General features: G+C 32.4%; 3 protein-coding genes across 6 annotated transcripts; 2 read left to right on the top strand and 1 right to left on the bottom strand.

Annotated features, from left to right (window-relative positions):
* The first annotated feature begins 6 nt into the window (after positions 1-6).
* On the top strand, positions 7-4861 carry LOC123921466 (putative exosome complex component rrp40). 2 transcript variants are annotated; one of them, XM_045974028.1, is made up of 10 exons: positions 7-131; positions 413-534; positions 624-698; positions 1708-1794; positions 2596-2652; positions 3411-3503; positions 3809-3881; positions 4061-4136; positions 4216-4306; positions 4471-4861. In XM_045974028.1, the coding sequence occupies exons 2-10, from the start codon at positions 484-486 to the stop codon at positions 4588-4590; spliced, it is 723 nt and encodes a 240-aa protein (XP_045829984.1). In that variant the 5' UTR covers positions 7-131; positions 413-483; the 3' UTR covers positions 4591-4861. The 2 variants fall into 2 exon arrangements, with proteins under 2 accessions (XP_045829984.1, XP_045829983.1); XM_045974027.1 differs by having other exon boundaries at positions 10-126.
* Positions 4862-7986: 3125 nt separating this feature from the next.
* Positions 7987-11438, top strand: LOC123923256 (vesicle-associated protein 2-2-like). 3 transcript variants are annotated; one of them, XM_045975943.1, is made up of 9 exons: positions 7987-8122; positions 8206-8263; positions 8374-8444; positions 8623-8704; positions 8824-8939; positions 9083-9265; positions 9501-9695; positions 10328-10405; positions 11150-11438. In XM_045975943.1, exons 2-9 carry the CDS (start codon positions 8215-8217, stop codon positions 11258-11260), a joined length of 885 nt encoding a protein of 294 aa, XP_045831899.1. In that variant the 5' UTR covers positions 7987-8122; positions 8206-8214; the 3' UTR covers positions 11261-11438. The 3 variants fall into 3 exon arrangements, with proteins under 3 accessions (XP_045831899.1, XP_045831896.1, XP_045831897.1); XM_045975940.1 differs by having other exon boundaries at positions 8061-8122; positions 9501-9731; XM_045975941.1 differs by having other exon boundaries at positions 8104-8122; positions 8623-8692; positions 9501-9731.
* Positions 11439-11631: 193 nt separating this feature from the next.
* On the bottom strand, positions 11632-15191 carry LOC123923255 (sodium/hydrogen exchanger 2-like). Its single transcript, XM_045975939.1, has 14 exons — positions 14855-15191; positions 14620-14738; positions 14342-14439; positions 14163-14222; positions 14036-14082; positions 13757-13951; positions 13618-13673; positions 13449-13515; positions 13256-13356; positions 13069-13170; positions 12840-12978; positions 12689-12751; positions 12519-12602; positions 11632-12421 (listed from the first exon to the last, which is right to left on the bottom strand). The coding sequence occupies exons 1-14, from the start codon at positions 15023-15025 to the stop codon at positions 12122-12124; spliced, it is 1602 nt and encodes a 533-aa protein (XP_045831895.1). The 5' UTR covers positions 15026-15191; the 3' UTR covers positions 11632-12121.
* Positions 15192-16304: the final 1113 nt, after the last annotated feature.

Here is a 16304-nt window from a genome sequence, read left to right as displayed (position 1 = left end):
AAAAAAAAAGAAAAAAAGAAGCCAACAAAACAAATAGAAAAGATCCTCACCATTACTCACTCTGCCACTCTCGCCGCCTCTTTCCCTCCGTCGCACCGTCCTCTTTTTCGGTTCACAGAGTCGGAGGTAAGGTAACAATTGTTGTGTTTCTTCCTTTTACGCCAATCTTTTTCTCATAATTTCTTTACAATCGAATATTGTGTTTGTTACTGCAAAAAATCCTTTTGCGTTATTTGATTGAAGCTTATCCTGGTGAAGTTGTATTTGATGCTGCTCTCAACTGTTTTTTTGTTCATTCAATGATGATTTATCTATAATAAAGCTCTTAATTCTTTGTTGCTGCAAAAAGATTATATGCAAGTGTGTGTACCTCAACATTTTTGAAGTTTGAGATGCTAAATGTTGTTTACAGGTTCAAATAGAAAGTTGTTTGGACTTCTAAAAAGTCATTGATTCTACATTCTGCTCTTATTTTTCAATTAAATGGAAAGTAAATCGTCCGGTTCCGCTACAAATTTGGTAGATCAACTAGTGGTGAGTGGTTGCTGTTATTTGTCAATGGATACAATAAATACTGTGCATTATCTTTTATGCTAATAAAAATTATGTCTGTGATTTTATAGTATCCTGGAGATGTGGTTCTTGACCTCTCTAGCATGACAAACCAGACTATTAAGCTTGGAGGCGGTCTACGTCAGGTAGGTTTACAGTTTCACAAATTAGAATACTCATTCATTAGTATGCCAAGTCAAGTGTCTCACTCTTTTTTTACTGCAGCATTAGTGTAGTATATTATATTAGATGCACTCGTAAGTCGTAGACACTCTTTTTATGATGCCTTGTTTAGTTTGACATGATGAACACAAGCACTATAGTAGGTTACAGTCAATTGATAATTTCCCTCTGAGATATGCTGTTTGAAAAATGATGATTGCGTTGGACTTGTTTATTCGAATTTCTGCTGTACTATTCCTAGATTTTCAGGCTTGGGAGGGAAAACTTGTTTTGTTTATCATAAATTCACTTTTCACCTTTAGCATAGCAAACTCTGAGGAACTAGCTATGGGAACTTCTATTTTGTGGGGATAGTACAGCATGATTTGGCTATACAAATTTGGTTTATTTTATAATTTCACAATCAAGCTTTCCCCTACTTCATTTAATATCATGGTATTATTGAATTTTAACTTAGTGAAACATACAAATCAGAATACATAAACACACACACATATACCAAATATAGTTATTCGTTTCTCCATTGTAATATTCACAGTTGCTTATGCCTTCATAATTCCTTTACGAAACCCCATCTCTCAATTTTTTAAATGACTTTGGTGCATATAAGTAATTAAATAAACATACTTCACTTAGAAATTATAAAGTGGTTTTCTTCTTCCACTTAAGGATAAAGTGTGATTAGAAACTCATCATTTCATTAACTCTAACATTTCAACATATTGATAACATTATTAAAGTTTAGACCTTTCTCATTTCATTACATTGAAATTTGCAGTATATATACTTTATAGAACTTCAATTTCAACTTTGTGCGAACTTAAGATGTCTTGCTTTAAATCTCTTGTTTCTTTACTCATTTCCATACTTGGTATCTTCGAAGCAAGAAGAAACTAATAAATGATAATTCATGCATTTTGCTAATTTTTTCCATTCCGTTAGTAACAGATTCTTATTATTATCAATTTTTAGGACAGTGATGTGATTTCTGTAATGAAGGCTGGCAGGCTTAGGTTCTCTAAGCCTAATAAATACTGGGTTGAAAGTTCTCAAAAGAGGGTGAGTATGGTAGTTTAAAGGCTTTCTTTGACTGACGTGACAATGTTGATTTTTCGATGTTACTGCTTCATTTCCAGTTTTCCATTCTGTTTTATAACATGTTTCTCTGTTATTTGAATTTACTGTCAAATAGTTGATATTATGTGCCGTACAATCAAATATGTGTTTCTTTAATATGTATTCCTGGGACTAGGAAATTTTAATAGAATGGACTATATGTTTCCATTATACAAGAGGGCTAAAGAGGAAGTTGGTGGGAATAATATGCCAAAATCAATGATTTCAATTTTCATTATTATGTCCTTTGTTAGTGTAAAATTTGGTTGTCATAATATTTGGAGACAGTACTTGTCATGGATTTCTTTCAAGACTTATCGAATGAGGTGGTAGCCATGAAATTAGGTTAAAGATGTGCGCGCTATTTTTCTTTTAAACTTTCACTCCTTAACACACTTTGTAGCCATGTATTGATTTTCCTCTTCAGCATAATGCATTGGACTATATTATAAACTGGGAAATGCAAACAAGTGCCCTAAGGGCACTTATTGAGTATAGGAAATTTCACCTTGGAACTTGTGCATTCAATACCTTGAAAATGTAAAATGTTCTCTTTCCAACCTTAATTTTGTCTTTGATCTCCTTTTTTGGTATGCTTAACTAGTGCCCTAAGGGCACTCGTTAGCATGACCCTATAATTTACCTTGCCCGTTACATAGAGAATAAACTTGTGACGTTTTTCCCCAGGATCAGAGAAATGCTATCTTTTTTCCTTTCATATTCTGATTATGCTGTTTTGTACAGTATGTGCCCCATGCAGAGGATTCGGTTCTTGGAATAGTTGTCGACTCCAGATCAGATGTAAGAAAGTTTATATTTTTGTTCAGTTTTTCAGTTCATAGCAGTCTTTTATGGGCCCGTTTGGATTGACTTATTTTTGAGCTTATGAAAAATAACTTGCGCAAATAAATAATTTTTTTACGTTAATTCATAAGTTCTCACTAAGGAAAATTGTTTCTTCATAAACTACGATTATGAATAATACATAAAACCTTACTTATTTGCATAAGCTCAAAAATAAGCTAATCCAAACGGGACCTAAGTCTAATCTACTTTCTTGTTGAATGCAATTTTTATAGGTTCTATTAACTATGAAATATGTAGTGTCAATTGGGCAAGAAGTTTTGGTTTGTCTTATTCCAGCATAGAATAGGATTATCTTATTTTGGTCTTTGGTCTATTAAGATGCCATCAGCAAAACATTTGGCACCTTTTCACATAACCAAGTCAGATCAGTAAATTGCCCTACAGCAGTAATCTAGGCTTATAGTTCTACATCAGTATTTATCAACTTTATTAAGTGCTTAAGGTTGACTAAGAAAATAGAATTAGCCATTGCATGGTGATATTTCCTTCCTAAAAAATATACTTTTTGCTCACAAACACAAGCTCACAATGGTATTTTGGGGTCGTTGCATCTTAACCTATAATAACATGTAAATGTTACTTTGAGATATTTAAAAAACATGATAAAATTACAAAATGAATCAACTACTTGGTTCCGTTCATTTTTTATACTTTCTACTATATTTAATGTTTCAATTCATATATGTGTGCAGAACTTTCTTGTGGATATAAAAGGACCTGCTATAGCATTTCTACCTGTGCTTGCATTTGAAGGAGGAACAAGAAGAAATATACCGAAGTTTGAGGTGTGCCAAATTTATTTATGTATCTATTTGCATAAAAGTTTGTTGGGCTACTACTGTTTAATTTTGCTGCTGCCCACATGGCCACACATTTGATCAAACTAAGTCTTCTAATATTGGATGCTTCATTAATGATTGTGAGATAACATGCAAAAATAATTCATGTTTCTTTTCCCCTATTGTGTTTTGTCCTGCACACTAAAACTTGGCTGGTCTTTCCCCTGTTGCTGTTGAATAATGTTTCCTGGTTGGTCTATCCTGTTTTTATAGGAGGTTGCGTTTCTTTGGCCTAATTCTTCACCTTGCAGGTGGGTGCTTTGCTTTATGTGCGGGTTGTTAAAGCAAATCCTGGAATGAATCCTGAGCTGTCATGCACTGATGGTTGGTGTCTTATTCGTTGACTTCATTTTTAAATTCCTTTTTGTGGCTTGCTTTAAATCATGAAGATTTTCTCTGATTAATCTTTTTTTGAGCAAGTTCTCTGATTAATCTTATGTTTCTTTCCATTTTATTTTTGTAAACACAATTCTGGTTTTGATTTTGTTGCGGTGTTTGTTTAGCCAGTGGGAAAGCAGGAGAGTTTGGTGCCCTAAAAGAAGGCTATATGTTCGAGTGTTCAACTGGTCTCTCAAGGATGTATGAAATTTAATTTTCTTTTACTGTCCAAGTATGCTTTTAACAAACCATGATACGAGAAATTCTATGTTGTTTGTAGGCTTCTCAGCTCTCCCACATGTCCAGTACTTGATACTTTAGGGAAGAAACTCTCTTTTGAGATAGCAGTTGGCTTAAATGGACGTGTTTGGGTATGCAGACAACCTCTAGTTTCAGCATGCCATATTAGATCATTTCTTTTTTATTTATTGTCTCATCTGAAGCATTGACTGACCATCATATATGAGTTGTAGTTCGAAAATTTTCATTCTATTAATATCAATCTTCTGTTTGAAATCTTGTTTCATCGATCTAGGTCAATGCCTCGTCTCCATCTACAACTATCATCGTAGCTAATGCACTTATAAACTCAGAGCCATTGAGTGGTGTCCAACAGAAAATAATGGCTGAAAAGCTGCTGCAGAGGGTCCAGTGACCAAGTTAGTTGTCCGTGTATGATTTTGAGTTGAAGTTCACTGTGATACAAAATCCCGATGCTTCTGCAGGCGAGCACTGTCTGTGAGACTACAAACCACTAGCTAAGTGCAGAAATGATTTTCGGCACCTTGACTGTTTAATACAAGTTACATGGAATTTAGATAGAATGATATGATATGTTCTACATTTCTATGAGTTTAATGTTTCGGTTATATTGATTGTCTCCACAAAATATTTGACTGAAGATCAATCCTTATCTTTTTTTTTTTTGACAAATCCTTATCTTTGTTATTTACAGTATATTCTTCATTTATAGACATTCAGTACTAGCAAGTAGCGATATTCGTCTAATTTAAAAAGCTGATGGTGCTATTTTCTGTTAGAAGACCAAGCATCGACAATTATTTATGTCATACAGCACACTTTTTTTTTTTTTTACAAATATGATAAAATGCATAGCTCTCTATGATAACATGTCATAATATATATATTGTATTTAAATTTAAGAACTACTGATATAACTACCTAAAATGGCATATTTCCTTTCGACTTCAGAAGCGATAACCCAAACATTTTTAAGGCATCATATCAACTGAAAGGATCGTCCCCCATTTTTTTAGAGGTTGAATATTAAAAATGAGCCTATAATAATAAAAAACATAATTTTAAAAGAATTATTCTCATGGTTCAAAAAAAAAAAAGAATTATTCTCTATTTAAATTATAAATAACATAAAAAATAATTATCAATGTATATATATAACATTAAAAAGAGACATCTTAATTCAAGATTAAATTTGATGCAAAGATTGAAATGATCTAGTGATTGAGTTTGTGAATGAGTTCAATGGTGTAACAGTTTCAATTCTAAGTTTTTCAAAAACATTATGGGTTTTAATTTAAAATGACTAGAATTAAAACTATGGTGAAAAAATATCACTCTAAGAATTTGAACCAATGACTTTGCACACCAAAAATTCATAGCCAACTACCATTAATCTATTGACGCACATATGATATTTTATGAACATTAAAAATATATAACTATTATTATAGGGTATCAAAATTTCAAAGTTCCCAAAAATTTGGAGGCCCTATGTGGTCGCACACCCGATAGTCGGCACATAGGTGTGGGCCGTGCCTAGTTCTTTCTTTGATATGGTGACGTTAACACTTTCGGGGAGAGTTTGTCTTCCATTTAAATTCCACCAAGCCCGGAACATTAGTTTCTACTGTTGAAAGCAAAGAATACTACTCCCTCCGTTTTTATATAAGTGTCCAGTTAGAATGATAACACCAAATTAAGAAAGTAGATTTTTGCACCTTATCTTCCTATTATACCCTCATCTTAATTCACCAATAAATTTTTTTTTTTTGCACTCTTTTAAATAAATTTATTGTTATACAAAAAAAAATGAACCATTATTATTGGTAACAAATTTTGTTTAAATATGAATATAACAAGGAAGCAGGGACGAACCTATGTTCATCACTATGTGGGCCTTGGCCCGCACTAAGTTTAAGTAATTGTTTATGAATATACCATATAGTGATAGTGATACACTGATACTAGATTACTTTATTTAATACATTTAATTTTATTAACCTTGCATAGAGATAAACAAAAAACATAACAGCTGGGCTCTGTATCTCTCACCATTTTAATGGTGTTGGTTTTATTTTCCTTAGTATGATAATAATGTAATAGTATATTATAGTAAAATTAAAAGCTTAGTTGCAAAAAGAAAAAATAAACTAAAAGCTTAGAATTAGAAGGGACTAGCAATTTCTACCACAAAAAAAAGTAAGAAGGGATTAAAATTATAAAAATTAATTTAAATGTGTCTTTTATTAGTCATTTTGGTCTTTAAATATGTTTTTAGGTAATTATTTTGTCTTTAAATGTATTTTTTATTGATCAATTTAGTCTATATAACAGTGTAAAAATATATATAATACCCCTGCTACTTAAAATGTCTGCGTCCGTCCTTGCAAGGAAGGAACAAACTTTCCTATCGTAAAAAAAAATAACAAACTGTCTTTTTTAAAAAAAACTTTAGTTTTTCAAATATATATATAAAAAATCATTGAAAAAGATAAGAATAATTGACAAAAGTATAATTGACAAATCGTATTCTTAAAACACAAACTGGACAATTAATTAAAAACGCTAAAGATGATAAAACTAAACACTTATAAAAAAAATGGAGGGAGTATTACTTGATTTATAAAGAAAAAATTAAAATGTTTCTTTTTTGTCATACAAAAATGTTGAGTGATTGTGGCCTGTGTGGGGTCTTCTTTGATGGCCGTGTATCTCTTTCAAGTTTGGTGGGATTTTGTCTTTTTTTTCTTCCTCTTCCTTTCTCTCCCACCAATTTGTTCCACAGACACAAGTCATTTTGAAAAGATTTGAAAATCAATTAACTTGCTACATTACTAGAAACTAATTGCTTCTTCTATTAGATCTAACCTCAGTTGGTTGGATTTTGTCTCCCTTTCAATTTTATTTTATAACATCATAAATTTGATTTTGTTTGGCCACCTAACTTATCCTTTTAAGAATATGAACTCATTAAATAGCAACTTATAAGGACACATCTTTTTCCATGTCAAATACATTGATATATCCTCTGCCTTGGTCTTAATCAAGGTAGTTCCAAATAATTTAATTTAAAGGTTCTGTCCTAATTTTAAAATTGGACATCGAATAAAATGAAGTTAAAAAAGTTTTATTTTATTTTCTAAAATTACAAATAACATCAATAATATAAAAAACTCATTTTCATAAATTCGTCTTTTTTTTCCTTTCAAAATAACACTAGTTGTAGAAAAAATTATGTCAATTGGTATATAAAATTAACACATTTTGAATTTCAAAATTTACAAAGATTATATCTATTCAAGGTTCGCCATTAAACGTAATGGAGAATTGGGCACCAAACTTTTTGAGGCATAACTCCATATACCTGGTTGAACTTGTTGTGCCTTCGCTTTGGTCTTAATTATAAATAATTTTTTTTTAAATTTATTAAATAATTGATGTATCTTATTTTATTTTTTTTGAATATTAACTCTTTAGTTTCTATGAAAAGGAGACCTTGTAATCCAGAATTCGACCGCGAGGTAAGTAAAATTTGACTAAAAATTATTTTTACAAAAAATTGAACACAACTTCTCCGAACAATTCGTCCTATAAAAAATCCATTAATCATTTTATCTCAATGTGTTAGTTGATGTATCTCATCTTTATTTGCAAACTTTATTTTTGACTAATTTAATTTAATATTGCAAGCAAGCTATAGAAATAGAAATAATAAAGGTATTAGTAGTACTAAAAAAGGTAAAAAATAAAAAAGAAAGTTGAAAAGTGAAAAATGATTTGGTACAACAGCAAGTGGTGAGCCCCACTGAAACGTAACCGACCCCAACCATCCCATTCTCCAATGTAACAATCTTTCTTTTTCATTTTCATTTTCATTCAAAATTTAAACTCTCTCACTCTTTCAGATCAAGATTTTCATTTCTCACGTAAGTTTCCATTCTCAATTTCACTTTCAACACGCTTTGCATTCTTCTTCTTCTTCACATCTTTCTATTTTCATTTTTTGCAGTAATCAATCATGACTACGGAGCTTCTTCAAATTCATCCTTCCGAACTCAGATTTGTCTGTAAGTCCTTTTTTTTTTCTCTTAACTTTCTACTTATAATATCATTTTTTTCTTTAAATCCAAAAAAATTGAAGGAAAAAACAATGCTGTTGCTATTTTTTTGAATGTAGTTGAATTGAAGAAACAGAGTTCTTGTTTGATTCAACTTGGAAACAAGATTGATCAGTATATTGCTTTTAAGGTAGGTACCTACGATTTTGCTCAATTAATTACGTTAACATTATTTATATAAATAATAATAATTGATTATTTTTTAAGATTCTTGCTAGCTATAAATAGTACTATTATTTACTGTTTACGGTAAATGACAGTGTCAAAACATGTCTATGATTTTGTAAATTGTTATCATTTACTGGCAGGTTAAAACAACTTCGCCCAAGAAATATTGCGTTAGACCTAATATAGGCGTCATCAAGCCGAATGAAAAATGTGATTTTACTGGTATTTTACATTTATCTTTATGTTAGTTAAAGGCTAAATTTATTTGATATCTTTGGTGCTATTTTAGGGGATTTTTGAGTATGATTCAAGACTTCTTTAAGTTTATTTGTTGGATGCAGTTACTATGCAAGCTCAGCGCACGGCACCACCTGATATGAACTGCAAAGACAAGTTTCTTATTATAAGCACAGTTGTCCCATTTGGAATTACAGAAGATGATATCACATCTGATATGGTGAGTGAGTCCGGCCATGTTGTTTATCTGTTTTATTTTATCCCATTTTAAGTAAGGGTGTGATAGGTCGTAAGCAAGAAGGAACTCTTTAGTCTTTTCATTCTGTTTTTTCTTGAATGATTTTGGATTTCTTCACTTTACAGTTTGCAAAAGATACTGGAAAGTATATTGAGGAGAAGAAGCTGAAGGTAGTCCTCATCAGCCCACCATCTTCACCAGTTTTGCTACCGGTAAATGGTGACGTGAAACAGGACCAGTCCAACCAAATTAATGGGCTAAAAGATAGGGTGCTCAGTGGAATTGAAAACATACCTCCCCCTCTAAGGGTGAGCTCCCCTCCTTTCAAGTTTCAAACATGAACCACTCTCACAATTAGTCATTTTCCGCGGACATATATTGTAGCATAGTATAATATGAATAACGATGTTTTTTTTTTTTGCACCTATCAGGCAGTCAACCGTCTCATAATAGGCACCGAATCTGAAACTTTTTAGTTTTAGTTCAACATGGTGGTAGCGTAGATAATAAATTAATAAGTCTCATTTTATTTCCTTTTACCAGGTGTCTGCGGAAGTTAAAGGTTTGGAACCAGCCTTGGATACGAGAGAGGATAAAACAGATGTGGATTTTGTCCTAAGCCATGCTGAAAATGTGGGTGACATGAACCCAGCAAAAGATGATGTGCAGTTGAATTTAGCAAAGGGCTGTGAGGAATTGGAGTCAAGGCTATGTATGATGGATTCAAAGTTAAGAGAGGTTAGAGCTCCTGAATTTAGATTAAGCATTATGAACGTAAGTTACTAGTCCACGTTCTTGTCATACTTCAACATAAATTGATTCTCTCAAAACGTTGGCTGCTAAAATATCTGAACTTTATGTAATTTCAAGCTATCTAATATTCGTTAACTGCTCATTTTACTAATATTCAAGGCTGGATCATATTATAGTGCCATATTGTTTAGTTCCCTGTGAGCCAAATTATGTAATGATCATATTATAGTGCGATATTGTTTAGTTCCCTGTGAGCCAAATTATGTAATTTCAAGCTATCTAATATTTGTTAACTGCTCGTTTTACTAATATACAAGTCTGGATCATATCATAGTGCTGTATTGTTTGGTTCCCTGTGAGCCAAAAAGAGAGAATATATCATCAACCATATCTTCTACAGTTCCTTTGAAGTTAGCATGTTTTTATGCCTGATGATTATTTCCTATGGCTTAAAAGGTTGTAATATGCTTATATTAATGTGGTTTATAAAGTTTTTTATCTAAATCTTAGCTCATGTATGGTCCAAGACCTGGAGTCAGTAAGTTGTGTTTTTGACATTTTTGTGAAGTTCACAGATGGAAGGAAGCAATTAACATCTTTAGTTCTGATCTTTGCAGGCTGAGGTAACCATGATGAAGTTGAATGAAGAGAAACGCGCTAACATTAAAGAAAAAGATTTGCTAAAGAATGAATTGGTAGGTTTGTTTGTTATTTTTAATGTAATGAGTCGATGTTAATGAATTTGCAAATGCAACTGCGCTTGCAATATAAATGTATTTTGTGGCTTCCGCAATTGCATCACGACATAGTTTAAAACGTTGGGGGAGGGGGAAGGCATAGAAAGCCCATTTGATTGATAGTTTTCCATTATAGTTTAAAACTTTGGGGGATGGGGAAGGCATCACGACGTAGTTCACATCATCCCTCCACACATCCTTTCGTTTGCCATGTTTGAAAAATGATAAACTGAAATATGAGTAGATATTATTGTTGAAGCTTACTATAAAAAATGCTTAAGCTATCAAGTATTCAGTAAATAAGTTCTATCTCTAGGCTTTTTGCTTTTGAACTATTATAAATCATCACTATATATGAATCCAATTTAGTAATTAACTCAGCAGGAACTATATGTTTCTCATATCAGCATATTATTGATCCCTATTCTTGAGAGGAAGATCTGCATTTTCCTGTCCTTTACAATGTTGGGTTTTTCTTATTCAGATAACCATGAGAAGTTTTCTGATCGATGGTGCTTGATTTCTGTCTGGTATTTATATATCCAAAGTGGGGGTTTATGCTGATTGTTGAGTGTTTCAATTTTCGTATCTGCTGATTCTTTAGAGCAATAAAATCATGTTTTGAGCTACTATACATTTTTTTATGTTATTGATCAATGATTATTTTCAAAACTTGATATCAGTTTTCCTTTGTTTTGTTAGGAGGTGTTGAAGAGGAAACGTAATGCAAAAGTTCAGGCAGGTTTTCCATTACTGTTTGTCTGCATGGTTGCCATGGTCGGCGTGGCAGTTGGATACTATCTTCATCCATAAGGCATAAAACTACTTGTGCAAGATAGCAAATGGTCTGAAATCAATGGTTTCTCTGTAATTGTTTATTAAGATGGTTTTACTTGATTGATGTTAATGTGACATGGGAATGTGTGTATAGTGTGGACTAGGACTATCAATAGAAGCACAATAACCAACCTTATGATATTTTGAGCTGAAATCTTTGGCGTGTTCGTTGACTTTCCTAGAAATGTTTCTGGTTTCTTATAAATGAGACCAAACCCTGCAACTAGAGCAACAACAGGACTCATGTTGTTGGCTTATTCACCATGTGAATTAAATATGGATGATTAGGCGCTGTTCAATGTTGTCAGCACCAAGCAGGGGATCGATACCAAGAGACATTTGAATCATCATTCAATTGGTTCAATGCATTCAACTGTTGTTGAGTTGGATGACTAATAAATAAATATTATTCTCTACACATAATATCACACGATACACAATCTATTTGCTCCAATTATCAGTAACTTAGAAATTCTCCTCACACAATCAAGCAAATGTAAAATCTATATGTCCTGACTAACAACGTTTTCACCCACATGTACACACGAAAATTTTGAATCCCTAAACTATCATCAAGTTACAATTTAAGTTACACAAGCAAGCAAATCCTCTCTCCATGTCTGTAATACTCCTCATATAAACCCTTTCTTTCCTTGTATCTTCAATTTTTTTTTCCTCTTGGAAATAATTGTCATCGTATAGAAAGTTGAAATCTTCTAACAATTGACAAAAGTGCACAATCAAAGCCAAATTTAAGCCACACCCACACGGCACACCACAGCATTTATCACACATGATTAGTAATTTAGTATATCAATTCCAGTGTTGGATACTTTGTTAAAGGGGTGAACCAGGAACATATGGTACAAAACCCCGGCCACCAAAGACGGGTCGCATGAAAGAATCATCAAATTTGCGCCAATGGTGATGTACCCCATGACTAGGGATCCTAAGGAGCATACGCAATCTGCTTGGTCTTTGGATCGGACCATTGCCCCCTACATCATCTTCTCCATTGCCAAGAAGTGGCACACTGAACGATTTCGGACTCGATGGTGGGGATGGTATGCTGATTATTATGTGTTTAGATGAAGGAAGCAATAACCTCACCAGTGGCTTCGTCATCAAGCCAAACACCTGCACACATAACTCTATTTACTTTTACTTAATGTGAAAATGACACTTCTCCTAATCTACCAATGTGCCATTTTACTTGACTAGGGTAGAGTCTAACCACTGTGCTGAAGAGTACAACCGTAATAGTACTAGTGATCATGATGGCATTCTCACCCAATTTAGTATGTCCTAGCTTGGAAAACTGCATGTGAAAAAGTGATTATCAGTATGAGTCAATTATATAATTTCAGGATGTTGAATTGGAAGCTATGAAATTTGATATTTCACCTGATTGTAAGCAAGTGCAATAGAAACAGCTCCGCGCATGAGACCTGCCCACCAAATTGTCACCTGCGAAACAAATCATGCGCGGAATGTAAAAGATCAATTGACTCAGCTGTAAAGATCTTGAAATGGAAATGAGAAAATTAATACTAACTTGTTGCTTAAACTCAATTTTCTCAGACTGAGACTTCTTAGACAAGTTGGATATGAAGGAAAGAGGAAAAACAAATGCAGCTCTTCCCACCAGGATAAGAGCCAACAGCAATGAACTGACCCCAATTGATTTTCTTGGGCTAATGAACATACAACAATGTTAATTTCACATTTGACAGAGTTATTTCAAGACAGATTATCAACTCAATCAATCTAATAATCTTTTTTACCTTTGACTTACGAATCGCCACTTCTCTATATCTAGTGCATCCATCCCAACATAAAGGAAGATAAATATCTCAGCAATGAATGACATAGTAGCAAAAGTATGCCTGCAAAAGCGCGATTGTATAAAATAACTTTCAAATTAGTAACAATCTTAATTCTGATGTAAATATGTTGGACAATTTCGCGTACTTTGTTGTAACTCGTGAACTTTCTGTTACATTATGCCACGTATAATGCGACATAAGAATGCCGCAGAAGAAAACAGTCAGAATGGCACTTAAAGAAAATAGCTGCCAAAGAAATGGAAAAAAAATTATCAGTATTGGAATCAGACACACATTATAGGCTATATCATTTGTTCAATTCAAGTAAAATATCTTACTTCTGCTAGCATATATGAAAGGTAAGCCATTAGTATCATGAGAGCAACCTCGCGATCTGTAGAGTGTCTGAAATTTGTCACAGAAACGAATTAGAAAATCACTATGTATATGTGATATGTATGTATCATTGCACATGCTTAGACAAATTTTGAAAATGCCTGAATTAACCTTATCAACTTGCCAAAATAGAGCTTTTTAATTATGAATGCACTAAGCAATCCAACCTAAAAAAAATTAGATAAAAAATTATAATAGTCCTAACCAATCAATAGAAGATACAAAATTAGAAACACAAAGAAAAACTTACAAAGATTCCCAACACAGTGCTTGCTATGAATAAATATAAAAAATTTCCTAGTAAATGTAAAGCAGTGGTTAAGTCAATGTGGGAGAGGTCAAAATTCTGAATTGCTTTGAAGAGTACTACAGAAGTAGCATCATTTACTACTCCTTCTCCAAATACCAAGCTGTATAGTAAAGGTGTCTCATCTTGATTAAGAACCTGAAGCAATATTCAATTCAAATTGATAATATGAAAGAAAATATTGTGTAAAATAAGTGGAAAATGTGTTGAAATTTATTATACCTGTAATGTGCAAACTGAATCTGTTGCTGAAAATATTGCTCCAATTGCTGCATTCAGTTGAATTATTAGGTAAGTAATAATATTAAGTCACATAAAACTATAAGTTACATAACTTTACATCATGTACCTAGATAATCTCCAATCTTGAGGGAACCAATATCTAATTTTTGGAAGAAGTGTATGGCACCTAGGCAAAATAAATAAGAGATGATAAATGAATTATTAATCTAGATAAATTATTATGTACACAAATATCATTGCAGCACATTTTTATCCAAAGTCATAGAGTTAGTTAAATTTAATTACCTAGTGATATGATGCAGAATGATATTAGTGTACCAATTGCACCAAAAAGCATTATAGTCATAAAATTGCGAAAAAATTGTTTCTTCTTGACCTGAAACCTAAGATGGACAAAAAATAACAGAACAATGCAAGTCAGAGGCCGAGATATATAACGGTAATTTCTACTTGTATCTAATTAAATCACACTGTAATGTCACTTTGTTATGTTATGACCGTGTATACAAATTAAATCGAAATAGTAAAGTAAAACTTAAAAGGGAATAGAAAAAGAACGAGACCCGGCATTGAAAATGATAGGTGGAAGAAGGTAAATAAAGAAAAGGTCTTCACTGAAAACCATTATATGAGAGCTTCTTCCTCCAGTTGTAAACAATATTAAAACACCAGTACATAAACCCTGCAACCATGACATCAATAATATATCACAGGAAGAATATATAATTTATAGTATATAGCATATAGCATATAGTATATTGATGAAGAACAAAACAGTACTAATTAATTAGTACTTACAATGAGAAGGGCAGTGATAGATTCATTAATCCAACGGTTTTCCTCTAACAAATGACCGATGACGATGCAAGTACAAAGAAGAGCAACAAATATGTTTAGTGAGACCACGGAAGCATGATCCGAGGTCATCATCGTCGTTAGTTTTTCGTATAAAGCTCCTCCTCCAACCATATTGACCTTCAATCTCAATGTCACATATATTCCAATTTCCAACTAATTAACCTTTTCTTAATTAATTCACTAAGCTTTTTCTTCTCACTTAGTTAAAGTGATTAAGAGATGAAATGGTTTAGAAGAGTTAGTTAGTTTAGGAAGGAAGAAAAAGGAGAGTGAGGAATGTAACATATATATAGTGATGAATGAAATAAGTCATAAAACAGTTGTGACCGTTGATTTAAGAGAGTGTGATGATGGAATAGAAAAAAATGGTATAGTAGTGTTATGAGTTGGAATATTTTTTGGCATGCTTTGGCTTTGTTGTGTACTATGAAGGTGCAACACTCATCATTCTGTCGTTTTCAAATATCCCACACCACTCATGTTATCTTTTTCTATTTGAACCTTTTCATTATTCAAATCTCTCTCTCTCTCTCTCTCTCTCCCCCTCTCTTTTTTATCAAGATATTCAAATCTCTAATAGTACAATACAAAAGTGTTTTTGTACACAATAAACTTGATTTTAAATATTGTTATCTTTGCATTGAGTAAATTTGTAATGATTTTTTTTAACTATAATTTCAATGGGGTTGAGATTAATTACTATACAATTTTTTGGTTCGAACTCTGACCTTTGAGTATAAAATACGATGTCCATTACCAACTGAGCTAAGCTCATAGAAACAATTACTATACATTTTAAATTAAATAAATATTACTATATGTATTTTTCCTTTTATACATATAAACAAGTAGTTTGAGTTTAAACCGAACAAGAGTACTTGAGTTTTGTATCAAGCTAAGAATAATTATTAACAAAATTTTTTCTATATTAACTTTTTTTCATGAACAAGTATGTCTTAGAAAGTTTTGATATTGATTACCCTTATTAAGGGCAACCATGAGAATGGTTTCACATTGGTGGTCAATATTTTCTTAAAATTTAACGTGTAGTTTTTGAAAAATCATAGTAGATCATTACAATTTTATAAGGTATCTAATTCACCGCATATAGGCTTAAGTAACTAGTATAGGATTCAATTGCCCCTCACTTTAAAGGCAAGGTCAGACATAAACTCGTGCATTTTGATGAGTGTATGTTGTCGTGAATACTTTCATTGATTTGTCCATCAAGTATATGTACAATCTCATACACTAACCTTTTAATTTGGAGTATGATGTTGATGTATGTATACCATTAACAATGCCATTTCAACTTTTTTTATTCCACAATATGGTTGAAGTAACGAGTTGATCAATCTAACTTGAAAAGTGCTCACAAGAAAAGCTGTTT

Source organism: Trifolium pratense, linkage group LG4 (genome assembly GCF_020283565.1).
Source record: "Trifolium pratense cultivar HEN17-A07 linkage group LG4, ARS_RC_1.1, whole genome shotgun sequence".
Classification (NCBI taxonomy): domain Eukaryota; kingdom Viridiplantae; phylum Streptophyta; class Magnoliopsida; order Fabales; family Fabaceae; genus Trifolium; species Trifolium pratense.
The sequence above is the reverse complement of the archived record's forward strand: the minus strand, read 5'-3'. Positions and strand labels throughout refer to the sequence as shown.

Excerpts from the sequence above, each read along its gene's own strand:
- LOC123921466 (XM_045974028.1), top strand. The coding sequence starts at position 484 with ATGGAAAGTAAATCGTCCGGTTCCGCTACAAATTTGGTAGATCAACTA. Across the intron at positions 3,504-3,808 it reads GAAATATACCGAAGTTTGAG|GTGGGTGCTTTGCTTTATGT; the intron begins GTGTGCCAAATT and ends TTCACCTTGCAG. Across the intron at positions 4,307-4,470 it reads GCTTAAATGGACGTGTTTGG|GTCAATGCCTCGTCTCCATC; the intron begins GTATGCAGACAA and ends TCATCGATCTAG.
- LOC123923256 (XM_045975940.1), top strand. The coding sequence starts at position 8,215 with ATGACTACGGAGCTTCTTCAAATTCATCCTTCCGAACTCAGATTTGTC. Across the intron at positions 8,445-8,622 it reads ATCAGTATATTGCTTTTAAG|GTTAAAACAACTTCGCCCAA; the intron begins GTAGGTACCTAC and ends ATTTACTGGCAG. Across the intron at positions 8,940-9,082 it reads ATGATATCACATCTGATATG|TTTGCAAAAGATACTGGAAA; the intron begins GTGAGTGAGTCC and ends TTCACTTTACAG.
- LOC123923255 (XM_045975939.1), bottom strand. The coding sequence starts at position 15,025 with ATGGTTGGAGGAGGAGCTTTATACGAAAAACTAACGACGATGATGACC. Across the intron at positions 13,674-13,756 it reads GCACTGTGTTGGGAATCTTT|GTTGGATTGCTTAGTGCATT; the intron begins GTAAGTTTTTCT and ends AATTTTTTTTAG. Across the intron at positions 13,171-13,255 it reads AGTTCACGAGTTACAACAAA|GCATACTTTTGCTACTATGT; the intron begins GTACGCGAAATT and ends GCGCTTTTGCAG.